The 22,388-nt window shown below is 51.5% G+C and overlaps 1 protein-coding gene across 4 annotated transcripts in view; it reads left to right on the plus strand.

The window, feature by feature from the left end:
• Positions 1-22,160, plus strand: part of LOC100122824 (ecdysone-induced protein 74EF) — a 74,942-nt gene extending 52,782 nt beyond the window's left edge. For 3 of the 4 annotated variants that reach the window (XM_008214365.4, XM_008214364.4, XM_008214363.4), the window contains exons 5-8: positions 9,089-9,367; positions 10,422-10,592; positions 10,680-11,024; positions 18,181-22,160. In XM_008214365.4, coding sequence (XP_008212587.1) covers positions 9,089-9,367; positions 10,422-10,592; positions 10,680-11,024; positions 18,181-18,794 — 1,409 coding nt within the window. In that variant the 3' untranslated portion in view covers positions 18,795-22,160. Of the gene's footprint in view, positions 1-774; positions 1,669-9,088; positions 9,368-10,421; positions 10,593-10,679; positions 11,025-18,180 lie in introns of those variants that run through there. The other variant, XM_008214366.4, reaches the window with a different exon arrangement.
• The last annotated feature ends 228 nt before the right edge of the window (positions 22,161-22,388 follow it).

Consider the following 22,388-nt stretch of genomic DNA (forward strand, 5'->3'; position numbering starts at 1 on the left):
GAGCTACCGGGCTAAAATCGGGTCATCCGCTGCACAGAGGAGCGCGGCGGAAGTGAACGTCGATTACAGCGCGCCAAAGATTACTCGCTTTAGAAATCGCTCGGTTTGGAGCAGGTCGAGCTGCTGCTGCTGCTGCTGCTGCTTTATCCTTTTTTGCCTTTCTTACGTTTCCGACACTCTCGAGATCGAGCGACTAGCCTAAAACTCTCTCACGAAGATCTCGCTAATCGACGCGACTCGCGAATTGCTCGTGCGCCTTTATTGGTCATTCCTCGCGAGTTTGTTGGACTCGGCAGACTTATCGTAAATTATCGACAAATTCGGCGTCGAGAACGTTCGGGCTCGGTTTTTCCGCCAACGCGCGGGAAAAAAACTCGCCGAAATCAATATAATAACCCCCGCACCGAGGACGAAGAAGAAGAAGAGGAGGAGGAGGAGGAGGAGGAGGAGGAGGAGGAGGAGGATTCCGGCCGAGGAACTTCCTCCCAGAAACACATCGGCGGCCGCTAAATCAAGCAGTCAAGAATATATACCCGCCGCGAATCTCGCGACTTATCTGCTTCTCTCGCGCACTCGGTTCCTCCCGGTGTTGCGGTAGGCTCTTTAAGACACACGGACGTGCACACAGTCGCGAGCTCGTCCCGCCGCCACCGCCGCCGCCGCCGCCGCCGCCGAGTCTTGCCGAGTTCGGCCGAAGCGCTCCGCCGCGCGCTCTCTGTGTGTATATATATATGTATACGCGCGAATACTTGCACCGGCAGCCTGCGCGCGGTTAGAGAGAGGGAAGACAGCGCCGCGCCGTCGCTACTCGGCGGCGTGTCTGGAGCGAGAGAAAGACAGAAAGACTCTCTCGCGCGCGCGCCTGGACTAGCGGGCTAGTCCGGTTTCGAGTCAGTCAGTGTGCCACCGGCGAGCGTCGCCCGTAGGCCTTCCGCGCGCCGCTAAACACTGAGAGAGTGAGAGAGAGAGAGAGAGAGAGCGACTCGATTCGATTTGCCCGCGAAACTTTGAATCTCATCGACTCCCCGGAGCTTTCGTCGCCCTTCTATTAATATCTGTGGATTCTGGACACCCATGATGCAGTGACAGTTTCTTTCCCTCCCCCCGATAGAGTATACGGTGCGTGCAAAGTGTGTTTACGCGAACAAGTGCAGCGGGAAACAGAGGAACCGAGATGTGAGAGTGTGGCTCCGAGATGAAGGATCGCGACTAGTCCGCGCAACAACCGGAGAGAGAACGACGATAGCAACAACAACAACAACAACAACAGAGAGTGTGACAGGACTGACCCCGCGCGAGCTCGACCCTCCCCGAAGATGCTCGAAGAGCAGCCGCTCGATCTCAGCGTGCGAGTGGGCAGCGACTACTCGGAACTGCCCCGGCATCACCGCCACAAAGATGCCGACGAGGAGGAGTCGCTGGCCAACTCGAGCGAGCACGAGCACGGCGACGACGAGCTCGAGGAGCTCGAGGCGAGCCACCGGCGAAACAACTCCAGGCGGACCAACGCCAGCCTCTCGTCGACGGAGGAGCGCGAGGTGGACGACCGGACCTGCTCCGAGGACTCGGACGACTCGAGCTGCAGCCACGGCAAGCTCAAGGATGGCAAGATCAGGACCAGGCCGCCCGGCACCAAGCCCTACAAGAAGAACCTCATCAGACGATACCGTGAGTCGCGCGAGCCTCGACGATGATTCTTGTTCATGCGTTCTTTTCTCGTCGTGTACATCCTCGCGTTCTCCATACAAAGCGATGCGTAGGTGCGGGCGCACCGAGCCCTCTCGCCGCCGCTTGTTATCGTCCATCGAAAGAGAGAGAGAGCGGCTGTGTGTGTACACTCCTTCCCGCGGGTTATCGGCGTACCGCTGTCAATTTTGGCCAGCGGCGGGCCCCTTATCAGTCGTATTATGCGAGCCGGCGCGTTTATTTGCGCTGATTTAACTGGGCCGCATAATGCCACGTTATATGCCGCTGTACACAGCTCTCGCGAATCTCATCGGTGGCCGCCGAAAGCGAGAGTGTGGGTACAGCACCGCTATCCGCCGTTGCACACAACATTAATATGCTAATGCGCGCGACTCTTATAGACATACACACACACACACACACACGATATGATGTTCTCGCGCGAATTAATTCGTGAAATTGGGTAACGAACCTGCGTCTTTCTCTCTTTTATCTCGCTGGCGAATCAATTTTTTCCCCCCTCGTTGTGCGTATACCAGAGACTCGCTCGCATCGCACGGCGCTGTGTATTTACTCGAGCTAATTAGCCGCGAGGAGGAAAAAGTAGGAGGCGAATCAATAGGTCAGAAATTTAAAGAGTCAAGGTCCCTCTCCGCCGAATTTTTTCGCCAATCCACTTTTAACCGAGGGGGTAGCGCGAGTGGGAGGAGCGAATAGCGGCGGCGACGACGTTAAGCAGTCGGCGCGGATAAGATCTCGTGTCAACACACGCAGACTCGCGCGAGAACGCGTCTAATCGTCGCTTGTCTCGGCTCTCTCTCTCTCTCTCTCTCTCTCTCTCTCTCTCTGTGTGCGTGCGCGAATTCGGGCCGATAAAAATATTACGCAAGCGCGCGCTTACTCTTGCTCGCGCGAAGGTCGAGCTCGCTGTTGACCGGCGGCGGCGGCGGCTTTTTATGCGTCTGTGTGTGTGTGTGTATTTAACGCACAAGGAGAAAGTAGACGTGGGAGGAAGAGGGTTACGCCGCCGCTTGTTTATGACGGCTGCGACGATATTCGCCGACGATCGGAATCGGCGGAAAGCTCGAGAAGGGGAATACCGATCGAGCGTTACGAAAACTCATCAATATTCAAATAAGTCCGAGACGCACCGATGCACGCTGTGTACACACTCAAGGCCCGCTACGGGAGTGAATAATTGTTACAAACAAAAACACAACCTTCTTGCATATCTCTATTTACGCGGCGATCAAGTGGCATCCCCTTTACTACACCGTCTAGAGAGAGAGAGAGAGAGAGAGAGAGAGAGAGAGAGAGAGAGAGGCGCGAGGGAGTGAAAGTAGGAGCACACGCAGCAGGGGCGCCCCGTACGGCTGTGCTGCTACCGTGCGACACTGACTTTTCCGCTCTCGCTTTCACTTCTCATTCTTCTCTTCCGCCTCCCGCGCGCTTTGTCAGGAGACAACGGCGCCGATGACAAAAAAAAAACGAGGAGCGACTCGAAGAGTCGGCGCGTGCTTTCTTTTAAATGCCCCGTGATTTACAAGCGAGTGTGGATGTATACACAATGCCGAAGGCGCTGCTGCTCTCGAGTGTTGCATCTTAACCCAGTGACCCTAATTACCGAACCCTTTTTTTCGGTAGCGTCAGAGGGCGCGCTCGGTCTCTGCTGGAGCTTTTCCGAGAGGCGCACGCTTTCCTTTGTGTACACGGCGGTGTGCGTAATTCAGCGTAAAAAAGGTGCACGACGAGAGATTCATCGATAACGGAGAGAAAAGTCGCTCGATTTTACAGAAAAGAATCCGCGCGCTCTCCGCGTATAGCTGGGAAAAAGAAAGATGTGCTATAGGAAAAAGCTTAGCCTTGACCCCGTAAACCGGAGAAGCGTGTCGGCGCGGCGTCCTACCTGCGCCCTCGTCTCCGCAAAAGCTACCTTTTTCCCTTTTCTCCGGGAATTTTCGGACCTGCTCGCAGGTACACTGCGCGTAATTGATGGGCTGCCAGGGAGCGTATAAATTTATGATAGGCGCGCGCGCGCCTCAACCAGTGGCTTTCTCGCTTTTACTTCCGTTCGGCTGACTTTTCGGTTTTTCTTATTGTTTTCCCGAAGGAGAGAAAGAGAGGCCGGCCGTAAAGTTTACTGCGCTTAGTTGGTCACCGCAGCGAATATTGCTCTAAGCTGTAAATCAGAGCAGGAAATGATCGGGCGTATACACAGTATACTGCACAGGGTTTTGAAGTATTCAAATCATCGCTCGTAATGAGATGCGCAAGTCCACACCTATACGTTACACCCCCAAGTAGCTCAGAGAGCTTAGCTCACCTACTTCTCCACCCGAGAGATATAAACGTGCGCGGGTCGCAACCCATCGCCTAGATAACTAGAGAGCTTTCACTCTCGAATGCCAGCAGCAGCAGCAGCCCCGTGTCAGGGCCAAGCGCTCTTTGCTCGATTTCGATTTTTCAGGGCATCGCATTTTCTCGTACACACGCGGAACTAGTACACGGCTCGCGTAACATGTGTTGCCTAAAGCGTCTCCCGGAATTCGTAATTCGCCGCGAGCCGGCGGCGAAAAGTACGTGTACGTATACAGCTATAGACTTGCAAAAGGGATCGGGCAAAAAGAGAACGCGCGCGAGTGTGTCGGCGGCGGCGTTGATCGATGAAGGTGATAGGTGCTCGTGCGGCGGCGGCTGGTGCATAGAGGAAGAGCAGTGCGCTCGTTGAATGCAGCAGCCCTGACCTACATAGTAAAGCGTGTTGTCGACTTGGCTAGTCGCGCGCTCGCGCCGCACTACCACCAGCTAGACGCGACACACACACACACACGCTCGCGGAGAGGATGGATGGATACTTCTCTTCGATATTACGATCCCGCGCGCGTACATAAGTAAGCAGTCGTGATTTTTCGCAAGAGCGCGCGCGCCAAGTGAAAATTGAGATCAACAATTAGAGAGAGAGAGAGAGAGAGAGGAAGTGGCTCATTGATTAGGCGCCTAAGTTTCGCGACTCGGGCGGAACTTTCCTTTGGAAACTTTTCACCGGTTTGCGTGAAAGTTATTCCGCCGCTGCTGCTACTCCGCGAACTCGATTTCGCGCGACTCTTATACGCCGTGTACTGTACTAACGCTCATAATGAGAGAAAGAGATGAAGTTGGCTCGCGGCGTCTCTCGCTCAATCGCATAATCTCGTTACGTTGACGCGCTCTTCATCCTTGACACCTTTCGCGCTCTCCGCTCTATACCTGCCCACTCTCGGCTCTTCCCTCAGCGGCGGTGCAAGTATAGCCGCTCGCGCGCACGTTCGCGAATAGTGCATAGGCTGCAGCCTATAGATCCAAGAAAGAGAGAGAGAGAGAGAGAGAGAGAGGGGGGGGGGGGGAGGACCTCGGCCGACAAATCCGTAAACCGGGCAGCGACCCCGCGGCCAACTTGCCTCGCGCGCGATTATTGTTGCGAAAAGTCCCGGCGTGTATTTATACGCACTCCTATGTTTGCTCGGAAGGGGAAATCTAGCGAGGAAGTGAAAAGGCTCTCTCTGAAGATGCCGTAAATCGTGCAATAAAATGCCTGCACCGTGAGCCACTTTCCGTTTTCTCGGTTTCTTTTCTCTCTCTCTCTCTCTCTCTCTCTCTCTCTCTCTCTCTCTCTCTCTCTCTCTCTCTCTTCGGCGAGCGATGAGTACAGGCGTAACAATAACGAACGCCGAGAGAGCGTAGTTTGGCTCACTTCGGATTTGCATAAGCGAGGTGTAACGAATTCGCGCGAGCGCGAGGTAAAACCGAGAAGAAAAACGGAGAGCGGCGGCAGAAAATGGGTCACGGGCAACTGTTACGTCGGCCGTGCTGTACGGGGCCCGTTTTCCCGTGCCTCGCTTTCTTCCGTCAAGGATTATCCTCGCGCGGGGGAAACTTTTTCTCGTTACTCTCCTTCGCCTTTTTTTTATTAAAAAAAGAATAAATTGAAAATGCGTCGCAAAAGTAGGGCGGATCGATGTTTACACGCACGGAGAGCGGCCGTATAGGTGTACACTTGATTTCATTCGCGAGCAACTCTAGCACACGGGAGTAGTAGCGTAGGAAAGTGGACCGCGCTCGCCTGTGCTTCCGCGCTGTATACCGTATTCGAGCTCTTCCGTTCTATCGAAATTTCCGGCTTTGGAAATAGCGAACATTTCGAATAGATCGCCTTGCCTTGCTGTGCTCTCTCTTTCGAAAATTCACTTCCGTCTATGTGTGTTGTACACTTTGTGCGTCGCCGAATGTGCTGTGTGTATATAATACGATTGCGCAAAATTATAGCAGTGTCAGAAGCACATCAGACGCGCACTCGCGTTGCGCAACGGCCGATTGGAAAGTTCACGGGAGCGTTATTGGATTCGCGAATGTATTTTTCGCGCGTATAATTACGATACGTCGCGCAGGGGACGAAACTGTTGTTCGCGGAAAATTGCGCGTTGACAATGTATTATATCCGCGAGAGAGACGTGGAGACAATGCCGCGAGTATTTGTGTAACGCTCGTCGTCCCCCGATGGATTGTATTACGGAAGCCACGAAATTTCTCGAGGCTTAATAAATAGCCTTATCAGCGGCATAACGAAGTTTTAAATAGCCCGCAGAGCGGGCCGGACGATCCTGTACGACAGCAGTCCCAGTTTGCGCGCACAATACGATCGGCGTAATTCCGAAGCGATCGCATAATGCCCTCTCATTACTCGCGCTCTCGTTATTACGCGAGATTAAATTTAGCGCGTTCGACTCCAAACGCCACACTTTTGTCTTTTCCCGCTTTTGAACGCGAGGCACACGTAGACGTTCGCTTTTTCCACGGCGGCTCTAGCTGAACGGAATTTCAGCATGTATAATCGCAAGGCTCGATATCCAAAATCTAACGCTAGAACAAAGGCCGCGCGGAAGATGAAAAAGAAGAGGAAAAAAAAAGACGGCAGGTACACGCGGAGCGGGAATAAGTCTCGCGAGTGATGTCACATAGAAAGAGAGAGTCGTTACCGTTACGCAATATACCGTACATCGCCGGCGTCGGCTGTGTGTATATACACGCGCACATGTGTGTGTACCGCTCGTCGCTGCCGCTCATTGTAAAGGAAGAGAGCGAGAGGAGGAGAAGGAGAAAGTGAGCGGTCCAGCCAAAAGCTGACCTTACTTACGTACGCGCTCTCCGGGCCGCCTCGTAATCCTTCCTCGTAATAACGTCGCCGCCGGTTGTGTTGCGTGTGCGAATGTGCCGGGAATCGATGACGCCGATTTATGCGAGCTCGCCGAATTCTTAATAACTCCTCCTCCTTTTTTTCCTCGACGCTGTTGCGAGTATACGCTGTGTACGCGCGTCGAAATTCGAAGTTGGAGGTGCAGCGCGAGGTCTGAGATAGCGCGGCGCGACGATGCATAGGAGGAAGTCGGTGCCGATAAGCGGTATATATAGTATGGGAAGAGGAAAGGAAAGAGAGCTCGATTTTTCGGGGCCGTTGTCGCCCGCGTAGAGTCATCGCGGTCGATGCGGCTAGACGAGTTGATGGCTCGCGCCTTCTCCTACTCCCCCGCAAGGATCAAGGTCAGGCAAGGTCAGCGGCGCCTATATGCTCGCCCGCGCGCTCTCTCTCTCTCTCTCTCTCTCTCTCTCTCTCTCTCTCTCTCTCTCTCTCTCTCTCTCTCTCCTAGCTTTAAATGGCTCAGCCGCGTTATACGCGTATATGGTCGGCGCCCTTTTTATTCTCTCTCTTTTTTTACTCGTTCGCGCGACGAGCGGCTATGCGTGTGAATGTTTTATGAGCGCGAATTCATGCGTGAAAATCGAGCTTTTGGCGTGTGTGTGTCTGTGCGTCATATCTGATTACTTATTTAGCCGCGGTTTCCGGAGCTCTCTCGCGAATACGACGAAAATCTATCATTGATGCCGGGGTAGGAAAAAAATTTTTTCGTCGCGCGAATAAAGTATACGTATCGATGGCGAATCTATAGACGGAGCGTATACGCGGCGGGAATGATATCGATGTATGCAAAAATTTCGCGAATATACAACGCAGAAGAAAGAGAGAGAGAGAGCTTAAAATACAACGCCGCCGAGGGGAAGCTTCCCTTAGCGTGGCGGAGCTCACCCTTGGAGAGAGAGAGAGAGAGAGAAGCATAACAGCAGCAGGCCTTCATTGTCGTCGTCCGTTAGCAAGAAAGCAACTTGCTATTATACGGAAGCCAGTAGTAGCTTTGTTATGTAGCGCGAACGCGACGGCGGCGACGACGACGCCGGACACGCATACACTTCTTCCGGTAGACCGTAGCGGTTGCCCTTCCTCTTCATGTTTCATTCAGTCCTCTCTCTCTCTCTCTCTCTCCTTCTCTCTTCTCTTGAGCGCCTTCCCTTTGCGATTTTCTTTTGATTCCGCGACGCGTTTCCGCTCGTTATCGCTCATACGTGTCATCGTTGTCCCGTCGATGACGGATAAACGCGTGCGCGAGTATCGATCTTCGTCTGCATTTTTAACGAGCGCCTATTAATTCGCGAGAGACTTTAAAGATTCATCCCGATAAACGAAGCGTATGCACGCGCCGCATCACGGCTGAATAATCCTCGCGATTTTATATTACACAGCGCCGTTACTGCTGCTGCTGCTGCTGCTGCTGCTGTGGCCTGTCACGATCGATCGGACACAGCAGCAGCAGCAGCAGCAGCAGCGGCGGCGCTTTTCTTTTCCTCAGCACTAGCGCGTGTATACTCTCGAGAAATTGCTTAATGAACCTGACTACTGGCTGTGCGCCGCTGTAGCCGAGCGCACTGAAAGCAAGTAAGGTAGAAACGTTGCAGTGGGTCAAGGAGAGACGCGCCGTGGCTTTCACTTCCTCTCCGCAGCAGCAGCGAACGCGAATGTGTATGCACGAACGCCGCCGCCGGATTCCTCCTTGTATTTTTATCTGCAGCTGTGTCTTTTTTTGCGATGCACTGTTCGCTCGTTCGTGCGGCGATGTTTTTTCGGCTGTTTGCTTTTTGTCAAGAGAGCCTGAAGGATCACTCGGTTTACGAGGCGTGTCTCTCGTGAGAGATTGAGAGAGAGAGAGAGAGTGCGTTTGCGCGATAAAAGAACGCGGCTGAAATTGAAAGGCGCTTTGTGTGTCTATGATGGGATTGACAGGTTGGAAAGAGATCGGCGAATTTCCTGTGCCGCAGAGTAAACAGCGGCGTGTATTTTTAACTCTCCGAGAGAGTCGTTACGGTTTCCTCGAGCTAATTGAAACGAGCTTTGCGCAACGCTCGTGCGATTATTCCTAATGGTTCACGACTTCGCAGCGGCTTCATACGCACGCACTGTACACACCCTAAACCCGTAGTTTAAGATCGAAAAGTAAAACGCAATAAATTAAATGTCCGAATTTTCTTCTCATTGCAGTAGACGCGAGGGAGCTGGTGCAGCGAGACCCGACGGAGAAGGAGGCGCTGGCGCTAGCCTCCGTCGTTAAATCAGAGCCGGGCTCGATCACGAGCAACAGGCTGCTCCACGGTATCCTCTCGCAGCACCACCCACACCCCCAGCATCAGCAGCAGCAGCAGCATCACCAACAGCAGCAGCACCAGCAGCACCAACAGTTGCTCCAAAATGGCTACGGCCGCCACCTCGGCAGCCAACAGCCCTACACCACTGCCGCCATACCTACCACCAGTACGACAGGTACGCGTCTTTGATCGAGTGTCCCTGTGTGCGTGTGTCTTAGTGGTCACATGCGCGTACGCGTGCATCACGCATACACGTCGGAGAGAGCGTCGTTATAATAATTCGTCTCGGGTGATAAGAGCGCATACGTATAGCGTTTGAAGGTAGGGGGAGGAAGTTGCAAAATTCTCAGTGGCTCCATTCATTCGGGCCCGCTTATCGGCTGGTATTATAATTCATTCTCGCGGCGAGATATCGGAAGCTGTCTTTCTCCGAGGGTAGTTTTTTTCGCGTCTGCCTCGCATCTCGACGCGTACGTTATAGAGACTTTCGCGTGTAAGATAAAGGGAAGAGTCGCTCCTTCCTCTTCCTGCAGCTTTTTACGCGCGCGGCAAATCTACAGCGACTCATGCAAATTAAACGTCGGCGCTGCAGCAGAGAGCGGCCAGCTTTGCATAAGACCAAAGGAAAGAGGGAAATGGATCGCGCGCGCGCGCTTGAACCCTTTGGCGGGGACTGGTTATATGTGAATCGAGACGCTCTCGCTTGGTCATCCGGGAGTAGGGAGCTGGACCGTGGGAAGGGTGGTGGATAGAGAGAGAGAGAGAGAGAGAGAGAGAGAAAGCCGAAACTGCATAGCCAATGACCGAGCTCGAGGGAGCTTGCATAAAGATACGTTTAATTGCCTATGCAGCCGTGAAAACGCGTTACTCGCCTCTAGCTGCTTATTAACTCTTTTCTCCCTCTCCAGAACGCTCTCCGACTCTGCGTGTTGGTATGCGTGTCTATAATATAACGCGCGGCTTGCATGTGACCTCTGCGCGACGCCGAGTTTTTCAAACGTGCACGCTAAAGAATTCTGCTGTATACGTATACACGATTTGCTCTCGTGTGTGGATCTTCACGCGAGAATTTTTTGCGCAAAATTGATTATGAGCTGACGATAATACACCAAGGTATTGGCAGTAGAGTAACGTTTTGCCCGCAAAGAGATCGTATAATGTGAAGGAGAGAAATTCTTTAGCGTGCACATGTCGTTTTTTATGTTAACGTTTCGCTTGGGGCGACGCAGGAAGCGGATCACTGCCAGCGAGTCCAGCCGACAGCGGAGTCAGCGACGTCGAGTCCAGCACTTCGTCGGGTGGCAACGAGGACGCGAATCTCCTACTCAAAGCCAGGCTCAACCCAAACTCCTCGCTGCAGTCGAGCCTCGCAGCTTCTCATCATTCTCATCTCACGGCAGGTGAGCATCCGGAGTTTCTCTGAAAATTTTCTCCCTTACGCCAGGGACAAATGTGAGTTTATAACTGAAATCGAATTGAAAATCCAGCGCTGGGCAGGTCGGCATGCCACAGTCCGGGCATGTACGGGAGCGCGGGCGGCTTCCTGCCCCCGTCGTTCCAGCCGCACCACCAGCAGCCTCACCAGCAGCAACAGCACCAGCAGCCCCACCACCAGCAGCAACAGCACCCGCAGCAGCACCACCAGGCGCACCATCAACCTGCCCACCAGGGACCACCGCCGGGACACTACCAGGCTCACCCCCACAATCGGGGGAGCTCGCCCCACCAGCAGAGCCACCCCGGCATGCCCACCTCCATGGGCCCGCCCCACCACCACCACCTGCACCAGAGCCCGAATCTCCAGCACCTGCATTATCGCCAGCCGCCGACGCGTAAGTAGAGACTGTTGTTCTCGATTAATCTCTGTCTATTATCATTCTATATCGTCGTCGAAAAGCGATGACTTCATACAAAACGCCGCGTATACTCGTGATAACGCAGTGCACGACGACGATCTTTCCTCGCAATCGGTGGAACACATATACGCAAAGAGTGCGCGTGCCTTGTATACATACGTGTGTACAGAGATTAGATAGCGAATTATTATTCGCGGCTATTGTGCGTATCTCTGATAAGAGTCAGCGGCTCCTCTCTTTGCCGGGTATAGCTGAGTTAAATGTGGGTCACGGTACGAGAACTCCTAGTCGATCCGAAGGTCGTTTCGATTAGGACAGAGAATTTTTCTGTCTCTCCGCGGCGTCGCACGTAATTGTCATCGTCGTCGCGGCTTGCACTCGAAGATGCCAAGTGAAAGGAAGGTGCAGCCTATATGCGTAAACATTTTCAAACAAACGCGAGCCGCCGCGCAAAGAATCGCTAATGCGCGCACAGGTGAATGTCGTTGACCGAGATTCGCCGGGCGATTTTATGAAACTGCCGCGATGTTGCGGCATTCGGCGATAAATCCACGATAGCGCCGAAAATATGTTTGCCGCATGCAAATATACGCCTTCGAGAGAGGTGTACAGCATATCACGAGTTTCCTTCAGATGCGTATATTTCACAATGTTTGCCGCGCGGTACTATACATTGTTGCCTTTTTTTTTTGTCGGGAGATAAAGCGATTTTTAATTCGTGCGCTCGAGCGAGGGATCGTTATGACAATTTATCGGCGAAGAAATGTGGTCAGGGCCGCGACGAATTTCTCGATTATTGGAAACTGCTCTCGCGCGCACTTTCGCTTTCCTCGTATGCGTGCGGTTATTAGGTTAACGCGCAAATTGAATTTGGCGAACTGCAAAAATTCGCCCGCGTACAGCACCGAGAGAGCAGAGCGGCTGCTGACCCGGTTCCCCTTCCTTATTCCTCTTACTCGGATAGTCTCTCACGCTCGGCCCGGTGCGCGATTTTCTTTGCTTTTGCAGCTTGGAAAGGCTGTATAATAAAATACTTTGGTTTTTCCGCTTCACATCGTTAACGCGATTAGCGTTTTTCTTCCTCGATTTTTTACCCGCTCGCTATATACATTCATACACGGTATTTTCAATAGCTGGTCTTTGAACCTGTGCACACACACACACACACAGACGCGTCTCTCTCTCTCTCTCTCTCTGTTATCGCGGCTAATTAATTTCGTCGAGTGTATACGTTTCTTCTTCGCATCGACGTCGCGCAGTATAAAAAGAAAACCGATACATAATATCGCATATGCAACAGCGGATCATTCATCTCTCGCGAATCCCTCTCGCCTCTCACTCTCCGAGAGGAGAAAAAAAAAACAATCATCGAGCCCGCAGCGCACCTCACGAGGAAAAGTCGCTGCCTGGCAGCGGCCGCGCGGCGCGTCCTCGTTTCCAGCTCTCGAGCCCGCGGGCGGCGTTCTCGTATTATTAATCGCGCAACATCACAATGCCGAGAACTCGAACTCGACGAGCCAGCCGCCGCCGAGTAAAAGTGTGCCGGATTGTATAATCGAACGTGAATAAGCAAAATGTTACGCCATAGCGATTTGGTAACGGGGCAGACCCCACTCTATAACTGCGCCGCGCTCGCGTTCCGTATTCCGCGCGCCGCTCACGTTTATATACCTGTTACGATGGAAATGCGCGCGATGTGTCCGATTTTGAAATTCGCGCTCTTTTTTTGGACGACCGTCGCCGCGGCCTTTTCGACATTCCTTTCCGGATATGCGCGGTGTATATTAGGAGGCTTTGTTCGAGCGTTGCGAAATATACGCTCAAACGTAGATTCTAACTACTTCCGGTTCCGACTGTCAATATATGTCCAACGGAAAGGAGCCCATCACGTGCTCGGGACAATTACATAACGGCCCCGGAGAACCTGTGTACGCGCGTATCGTTACACGCACGGCATATTGCCATAAATTCTCGAGCGGTGAACGATAGAGAGACAGTGTCAAGCGCTCGTTGCAAAATCGGCCGCGCTCGCGATTTCACTTTCCCTCGATAAGCGATTGTCGATCGGTCGGTGTGTATGCTATATATATAGAGACTCTGCGCGAGAGTTGGCTGAACTTGCTCGGCGTTTCTCCGCTCCCTCGAGGTCGCGCCTCTATTTTTTCCCCGCCTCGCATTTTTGTCGCGCACCTGTGGAATTCGCGGCGTCTCGCCTATTTTTGCCTCTTCTTATAACGCGCACGCTGTCTCGCGTTCTCTCTCTCTCTCTCTCTCTCTCTCTCTATCTCTTTTTCGAGTGTTTATTAATTGTTGCCGGCCTTATCGGTCGCTCGAAAAACACGAGGCTCCGATCTAATTAGTACGTAATGTGTCATAATCTCCGTTCTCGAGACGATAGCGATCTTCGAGATATAATGTTCTTATTTTCGTACAAGTACGCGAAGCGCACTTGTTACGCAAGTCGCCGCGGCTGACTTCTTTTTTATTTCGCGAAACGAATAATAAAGGAGACGCTTCGCGGAAGCAGGAGCGGCGGAATCAGCGTCAGGGTCACGAAAAGTTGGCAGCCGGCGCTATGTGTGTTTTTTCGCGCTTTCTTCCTCTCGGTAGCGCCTCTTGCCCTAGATCAAGTGCGCTCTCTCGGTGTGTACATTTTTAAAAAAAGCTCGCGCAGCATTGAGTCATGACGCCGCCATATATTAGCTTTACTCGCTCCGCGCGCTCGAGAATAGCCTCAGATACGCGCGAGTATACACTGCATTCGCGAGAAAAATTTTCCTCTCGCATCCGGTCTCTCTATATAGAAGTATACACGGCGCGCACGTCAAGACGGAAGGCGGGAAAGCTGCGCGCGGGAATGGAAAAGGAGCATCGCGAGAGATTGCTATATGCTTCCAGAGGGAACGAGAGAGAGAGAGAGAGAGAGAGAGAGAGAGAGAGAGAGAGAGAGAGAGATCCGCGAAGGTCTTGACTTTTTGCACACTGCCGCTGCTGCTGCTTCGTCCTTCCTGGGTCTCTGCCCCTGCGAAAGCGAGAGTAGTGTGTGTACAGCGACGATGTTATGTACGTACGTACGTACGGCAGAAGTGCAGCACACACGGCTGCAGTGCCCTCTCGCACTATTGCGAATTTCCGAGAAAAGACGGAGAGCAGAAAGAGAGAGAAGGGGGTTCTCAACCAGCGCATGGACACATCCGGACGCGCGCGCCAGAGCTACTCGATACATTCTCGAGCGAGGAATAAACTCGGCTCAAGGTCTCGCTCTCACTCGAACGCGCGCGCGAGAGAGAGAGAGAGAGAGAGAGAGAGAGAACTGCAAATGCACGTATACACGCTCGAACGGAGTCGCAGTCGGTATATGCACACGCGTACAGGTTGAAATTTAGAAGCGATAATAACTCTGAGAAAAAGTGGACCGCCTCGCAGTAGTAACAGACGCTCGAGCGCAGGAGAGCGCACCACGTAAAAAAAAAACGGCCGCGCTATCAGGAACAAAGGAGGAGAATATATACAGAACGGCGTGCAGAGGCGCTCGGCATGCAAACTCATCTCCGCGTCCGTCCGTAAAACGTTCCTCGCGAAAAAAAAGAGAGAGAGAGAGAAACACGTAGAGGAAGAGGCAGCAGCAGCGGCAGCGGCGCAGAAGAGGAAGAGGAAGAGAAAAGAGGGGAGCGCGAAATCGGCGGATGAAAGTAGCAGCAACATCGCTGCGCTGCAGCAGTGCCCGAGTAGTATAGTAGTAGTAGTAGTAGTAGTAGTAGCAGTAGCAGTATAGACGGTGACCTTGTCGCCGGCAATTCACCCCGTCTGCCCCCCTCCGCGCGACTGCACGTCCCTCCTACTCTCGCACCCCCTTGTCCCTTCCACCGTCTGCCGCCGCCGTCGCTGCCCCTCTCCGCGCTCGCCGCGGCAATTCTTCCTTTTCCTTGTTCTCGCCTCTCTCTCTCTCTCTCTCTCTCTCTCTCTCTCCCGCTTCATCCGCGACTGCGCGCGAACGGGCTATTATGTCGAGTGGAGCCGCTGCTGCTGCACCAGTTAGGGCTCTTTATGTACGCGTATAGGTACTTTACTTACACGTACGCGCACGAGACAGCGAGAGCCTCTTTGTGTGAGTTTGAACTTGCGGCTTTAAGCTCTCGCATCATTGGCTCAGCGAACGTCTGTTTATTCCAGCCGCTGGCGCTGCATGTGTCGTTGTGTACGAGGAAATTCAATTGCCGAGCGAAAGTGAGAGGGAGAGATAACGAAGCGCTTTGCGGGAAAAAAATGGTGTCACGCAGAGATGATAACGAGCTCGGGTGTATTATATACGCGCTCGCGCGAGAGGGAGAGAGAGACATCCTTCATGCATAAACATAATTCGGACTCTCCGGCGGCGCTCACGACTCTGCCGCCTTGAAAATTGACAATTTCAAATGATTCATTTCCGGCCGTGCAGCGAACTCGCTCTCGTGTATACTTTTATACACGTATATATATCACACGTTCGTTTGACAAGTTCACGTGTCCCCCACCTTCCTCTAAATATAATTCGCAGAGCGAGCTACTTTCGCTTTAAATACCTCTCTCTCTCTCTCTCTCTCCCCGACTTCCGCATTGAAATTCCGCCCGACTAAGCACAATCGCCTCTCCTTTGTTTCTCCGCCGGCGCATTTTTGCGCGCTCGCGTTTATACGCTGCTCGCACACACACACATACAAGCGCACAATCGCGCGCTCAGTGAGAGAGAGAGAGAGAGAGAGAGGGGGGGGGGCCTAGACCTAGACCCACTGCTCTAGCTTGGTGGAATCGCAGACAGATAGAGAACGAGAGGGAGAGGGACGCGGAAAGTGCGGAGAAAGTGAATGAGCTCTCTCGCGACGAGGAGGAGAGGGAACGCAGTTTAAACACGCGTACTCGCGCCGCTGGAGAGATGGAAGAAAGTGCAGCAACGTATGCATGTGTGTGCTGCAGCGCCGCGTCGCGCTATTTACAATGCGCCGTCTTTTAAGCCAGACCGTTAATGCGGGCCCGCGCGCTGCAGCCCTGACCTTGCGCGCGGGCGTTATTTTTTTTCTGCGTCTGTTTTCGAGCCACGGAACAAAAGAAATATACACATTCTCGCCGAATAAAAGAGTTTCGAGGAGCCCGAATTCGCGCGCAGGTTACGCAACGCCGGCCTGCTCTAATCTGAATATTCACGCGACGGCCGTGATTGCGATTAAGCGCGAATCAATTGGACGCCTCGGAGCGAGATGCTTCGCATTGAGAGTATATTTTTGGAGCCCATTCGCAGCAGCGCCTCTCTCTCTCTCTCTCTCTCCCCTTCTCCGGCTATTATGCATGCGAAAACAATAATTCGAGTGACATCATTGAAAATATTGACTCTCTTTCTCTCCATACATTACAGGGGTCACCTGTCTGCGTGCGCGCGACACCGGCGAAAAAAAAGAGGAACAAGCGACGCGTCTCCGGTCATATTATTAATCGCCTCCAACAAAGAGCTTTTCGATGCGACGCGACAAACAGGAAATTCTTCAGCAGCGCGAGCGCAGGGCGTAGGCTCGAAAAAGCGTTGGAATATATATCGCGAAAAAAGAAGAGGAGACTCTCGCGCGGGCTCTGAAATAAAATGCAAAAAGAGAGCGGAGGGAAACGAGAATACGGTCCAGGGGAGAGATACACGTCGGTGCATCGGACTAGAGAGTGTATATAGACGGGAAGAAGCAGCAGCAGCAGCAGCAGCAGCGGCAGCAGAGGCAGAGAGAGAGAGAGAGAGAGAGAGAGAGAGAGAGAGAGAGAGAGAGAGAAGAGAAGGAGAGGAGAGAAGGAGAGGGAGGAAGAGAGACGGGGATAGAGCAGTTAAGTTAGTCTGTCGGTCAGTGACTGCCTGACTTTCCCGACGCTGTTGAAGGTCAACTCTCCCCTTCTGCGCTGCTGCTGCTGCTGCTTCTCTCTCGTCTCTTCCTCTCCCGCTCGTTCTCCTCTCGCAGAGCAGCAGCTTTATCCTATACTCTATGCTATCGACTATCGCCGCTGCCTCTTCTTTCCTCCTCATCCGCCTCTTTTATCCGTCGCGTTATACACACATCGGAGTAAGAGAGAAAAGTGCACACCAGCGGCTCTATCCCGAATCCCGATAGATTGGCCTACTCAGACTTCTATACGCTCTCGCTCTCTTCCCAGACAATTATCCCTCTCTATATACGCGGATACTTTTCGCTCGCTATATTCGCACTTCCGGCACACACGCGCACTCCCCCTTTCTCTCCCTCTCGCTCGCTCTCTCGGCAGCGGCAAACAAACGCGCGCCTATTCTATTTTCGAGCCGACGCGCCGATGAGCTCACGCCGAAAGTCTTCTTTGCACCCGGAAAAAGTCGCGCGCAATTCTCCGCCCGTGTATAGAATTAGACGCAACGGAGAGAGAGAGAGGGAGAGGCGTATGGATCTCAATATAGAGAGAGAGAGAGCGCGGAGCGGCGCATTATCGGTACTTCTAGCGGTGTATCCCGCGGCGAGCAGTGGTATAGGTCAGTGAAGTAGCTCGGACCGCTACTCCCACCACCGCTCGCGCTCCTAGACAAGCAGCGCTCTCTCTCTCTCTCTCTCTCTCTCTCTCTCTCTCTCTCTCTTGTGTTGTTTATACACTGACTCATCTAGTCTCTTCGCTGCCCGGGCTTTTTCGTTTTACTTTCGATTATACATTATGCGCTCGCGAGCCTCGCGGAAAATAGGATATACCTATAGAGAGGCGCGGAGGGAAAGGAGCATGCAGCAGCGCACGACTTTATTATGCACTAGTAGTTCGATGGCGTCAGCGTGCGAGCGAGCGAGCAAGCAGCTGCAACCTTGGCTCAGGTCAGTCCTCTATGATAGCCGCGCGCTGCGCTCGTATATGCCCGAGTCGAGCCGAGTCGAGCCGACGTCCCCACCTCCTCCTCCTCCTCCTCCTCCTCCTCTGCAGTCCGCATACTTATATTCCTCTTTCCGACGACCGCAACGAATATGTGCACGCGCGCGGTTATAGATCATGCGTGTATGTGGGACATTCTGCGCTGAAAAAAAGTCAATCGATTAATTTTAATGTGAAATGCAAAATGAAAATATTTCGAAAATATTACTAACCCATGTCCTTTCTCTTCTCTGCGCAGTGTCCGAGAGCTACAGCAGCTACGTGTCGTCGATGTACGGCAACGCGGTGGCCGGCGTCTCGCAGTTCGCGGCGCCGTGCACGGCCTCGCCGCCCCGGCCGAGCGCCGGCTCCGGAGGCGTGCCGACGAGCGTCATCCAGGCGGCCACCTCCTCGGTCTCGGACGAGCTCTACCTGCTGGAGCTGGGCTTCCCGCCGCGCGCCAAGAAGAGCAAGCTCAAGAAGCCGCGGCTGCCCTCCGGCTCGGGCCCCGACTCCGGGCCCGGCGGGCCCAACGGCCAGGGCTCGCCCGTCAAGCGCAAGTCCCGCGAGGGCTCGACCACCTACCTCTGGGAGTTCCTGCTCAAGCTCCTGCAGGACCGCGAGTACTGCCCGCGCTACATCAAGTGGACGAACCGCGAGCGCGGCGTCTTCAAGCTCGTCGACTCCAAGGCCGTCTCGAGGCTCTGGGGCCTGCACAAGAACAAGCCCGACATGAACTACGAGACCATGGGCAGGGCGCTCCGGTACTACTACCAGAGGGGCATCCTCGCCAAGGTGGACGGCCAGCGGCTCGTCTACCAGTTCGTCGACGTGCCCAAGGACATCGTCGAGATCGACTGCACCGGCGCGTGAGACAGGGCCCGCCCGTCCAGGGCCCGTTCCTTCGCTACCGCTACCGAGCCGGCCGCCGCTGCGGTCAACAGAACCTGCTGGCACGTGCCCCAGCTGATCGTCCCCTAAAGACTCGACGGACCCCCGAGCGAGAGCTGAGAGAGTCGGAGGGAAACTCTCGGCGCGGTACCACTACCTGATCTGCGCGCCACGCGCCCATGCCTGTCGCTCTCGTCGCGGAGACTGCGGGATCGCTCGACCGACGACCGACCGACCGAGATTTTTTCTACATCCGTGAGAGAGAGAGAGAGAGAGAGAGAGAGATTCAGTATTAGAGTGGTCTCTTCAGAGTTTTTAAATTTTTTTTTTAGACACGTACACGCATTGATGGCGTTTAGCTCCCACAGAGAAGCGCCGCTCAATTATTATATATCGGTTGTTGTTGTTGTTGTACATGATGCCGGATCTGCCCAAATCCGATGCTCTCCTCCCTCCCGCGTCGATCTGCTGCCGAGCGACGCGAACTGCTATACCTATACTGCCCTTTCTCAAGATTTTGTACAAAATTACCTCGATTCAAGTGCGAGCAACGGCCGGCGTGAGAGGGCACGAGGAGATGCCGCCCGGAGCGGGGGACACGGCGACGCGCACGGAGCGAGCCTCGTCAAAACAAATTTTACTTAAACGTTTAAAAATTAAGGATTATATATTATATATAAACGTGTATATTATAGGGAAACAAAATTTGTACATTTTTTTCAACGAACCTGGCAAATTATTTATATTGTACATTTGTATCCGAGACGACGGGATGTTGTGCGAGAAGGATAAGAAAAACGCAAAACTGTAACGCGCGTACCTAAACCCCCGGGAAATTTCCATTTTGGAGTCACTACACGTTGGCTTTGTAACGCGCGGATATATAAGAGTCGGACGAGCGAGGAAGTTATATGTGTGCGACGCGAATCGAGGGCTGTGAAAAAAAAATATATATATAAAATAATACAAACGAACGACGAGACAAAAGAGGAAACCACGTTGAGAGGAGTGGGTTTAGGTCCGACGCTTTATCATACTAACATAGACGTTCTAGAGCGCGCTCGCGCGCGCACTTTTTCGATGGGGTGTGTTTGATATACGAAAACCGTTCGAGTACGAGGAAATAGTTAAGAGACGACGAGAGCTCACACACTATATATTTTTTTATGAATAAGAATTGAAGTGGCAGTTGTTTTTAGTTGTGCTGAGGTGGTGATTAAGGTGCTGGCTATTATGAAAAAAAAAATACACACACACTTACACAAACACACAAAAGCACGTACACTCGCGTACACACTTTATTACACACGAGGTCCAAGAATGTTATTTAGCGTCATATAGTGTTACTGATTCGTAAAAGATTATTGAGGAATATAGTATATATCTTTGTACATATAAAGTAAATATATATATTATATATATAAATACTATTGAATATTATATATATGAATATATTATATATATAAAAATATATATATACATGCATATATATATGGTACGTTATGTAGTGAAATCGCGCGAATTGTTGTGTCTCTGTGAGATTATGTGTCACGTTGGAAGGGAAGGGTGCTATAGGCGAGCCGTGTTATATGTGTGTTTATCCTGACGTTGCCTTCTCTGGTTATCAAGACTATAAGCTTTATACCTACAACCGACCGTCCATCTCTTTGCTATGTACACGTCTATCATAGTTTCCAATTGATTCCGCTGCATTAAATATACGTTCGAGTGCGCACAGCGAACCAGCTTCCACACTATACGTACTTTTATACTTAATCTGTGAATCGGAGAAATCTGATCAAATTGCAAACGACGGCGCGACGACGACGACGGCGACTCTATAGACACAGGACGTATTTGTATAAGGCAATGACAGCGTTAAGCGGTGAAATGTAGAAAAGTCGCCCTTCCTGTGCCCAGGGTGTAAAAATAATAATAGTAATAATGAGAAATCTTAATTTATTAACGCTCTGGGTCGTGATGTAATAATGCTTGTGAATTTCAGATCGAAGATTCTCTTTTGTAAATATTATTGAGATGAGTAAAGTTGCGTTAAGTTTAATTATTATGTTTAGTTATCGTGTAAGGACACAAAGTAATTCGACGGAGAAGTAATCGAGAACTGTGAAAATGTGCAGGCGTATACGTGCTGTAAACCGGGAATGAATGAGCGTAAGAATGGAAATTTATCGTTAGACTCAGCAGTGCTCTCTGAACAATTTATAAACTCGAAAGGTAGCCTTGACATTTTTTCATACAAAAAGAGTGGAGAGTGGATAATGAAAAAAAAGAACTCGCAGAAAGAAGAAAACTGAAAAATACAATAAATCACAGTTATCCAGTGCTGCCAATAATGCCTGTAACAGTTCCCGTGAGTCGCTCGAGCGCGCGTAACGATAGAGAAAACCTACACGTTTTTTTGTACATTGTAGTCCACGCAAGAGACGGCCCGGGGACTGCAGACATACCGATGATACAAAACAAATTGCCTTTATGCATTAACAAAACGTTGCCTTTTAACAGAAAAAATATTTAAAAAAAAAATAAATAAAGAGGATTACGGATTATAAAGACAAACCGATACAAAGTTTAAGCGTCCCACTTGTTCTAATAATTTTAATTCCCCCCCCCCGCCCGCCCCCACCCCGGTACTTAAGGGAACAAGCAAAAATCACAGATAGAAAAAAGATTTCACACCGTCCTTTTTCTAGGTCGATTCTCCGTACGACTTTATGCGATTCAACATTGTACGCGCACGCACACACGCACGCAAGCACGCACGCACGCACACTTATGTACGCGTACAGATGCGCGCGCTCGCGTTCGAAACGGAGAGTTCGCTCGACGCGACGAGGGCTTCTTTATTCAAGCGAGCGTTGGTCGCGTCGTTGTGTTTTTCGTCCGTATATATGTCATAACGAGTGTAACATCTTCACGCCGAGATATCCGACGATGTATATGGAGGATCGTTTAATACTTGTGCATTGTGAATCCGCGACATAAGTACAATATTGTAAGAAAAGAATGTGTAACTTTGTTAATTATTACGCAGCTTCTATACACACCTACCACACACACTTGATGAAATACCTTTATGAAATATGACCGGACACACCACAGCAGAAGTCCTAATTTTAGGGGAAGTAAATTTACATATACATTCATAACATTTGACTACACTAGAAAATAATTTAAAGAGTAAGACTCTGTTATAATAGGGATAAAGTATATGACTATTTACCTGTAAAATATATGAAATGCGATGGATTGACATAAGGAACTCTAATGTAACGTTCTGTGATTCGTTGTTTGTAGGTGAAATTTAATAAAAGATAATGTATGATAAAATGTCTGTAGCACTTCTCTTCTTTTGTCTTCACCCTTCACCTCTTTATGTATCACTACGTTGTTCTAGAATCTTTATAATTGTAATCTTTTTTTGTCAATTTTCTTCAGAGGCTCGATGTCTTAAGAAATGATAAAGCTGAAATCTTTTCGAGTTCCCGCGGAAATTTCAAACATTATACAGTCGATAATGCAGAATCTAAAGTTGATCTCTTGTCTGCCGATAAAGCA

The sequence above is a fragment of the Nasonia vitripennis genome, chromosome 2, assembly GCF_009193385.2.
Source record: "Nasonia vitripennis strain AsymCx chromosome 2, Nvit_psr_1.1, whole genome shotgun sequence".
Taxonomy (NCBI): Eukaryota; Metazoa; Arthropoda; class Insecta; order Hymenoptera; family Pteromalidae; genus Nasonia; species Nasonia vitripennis.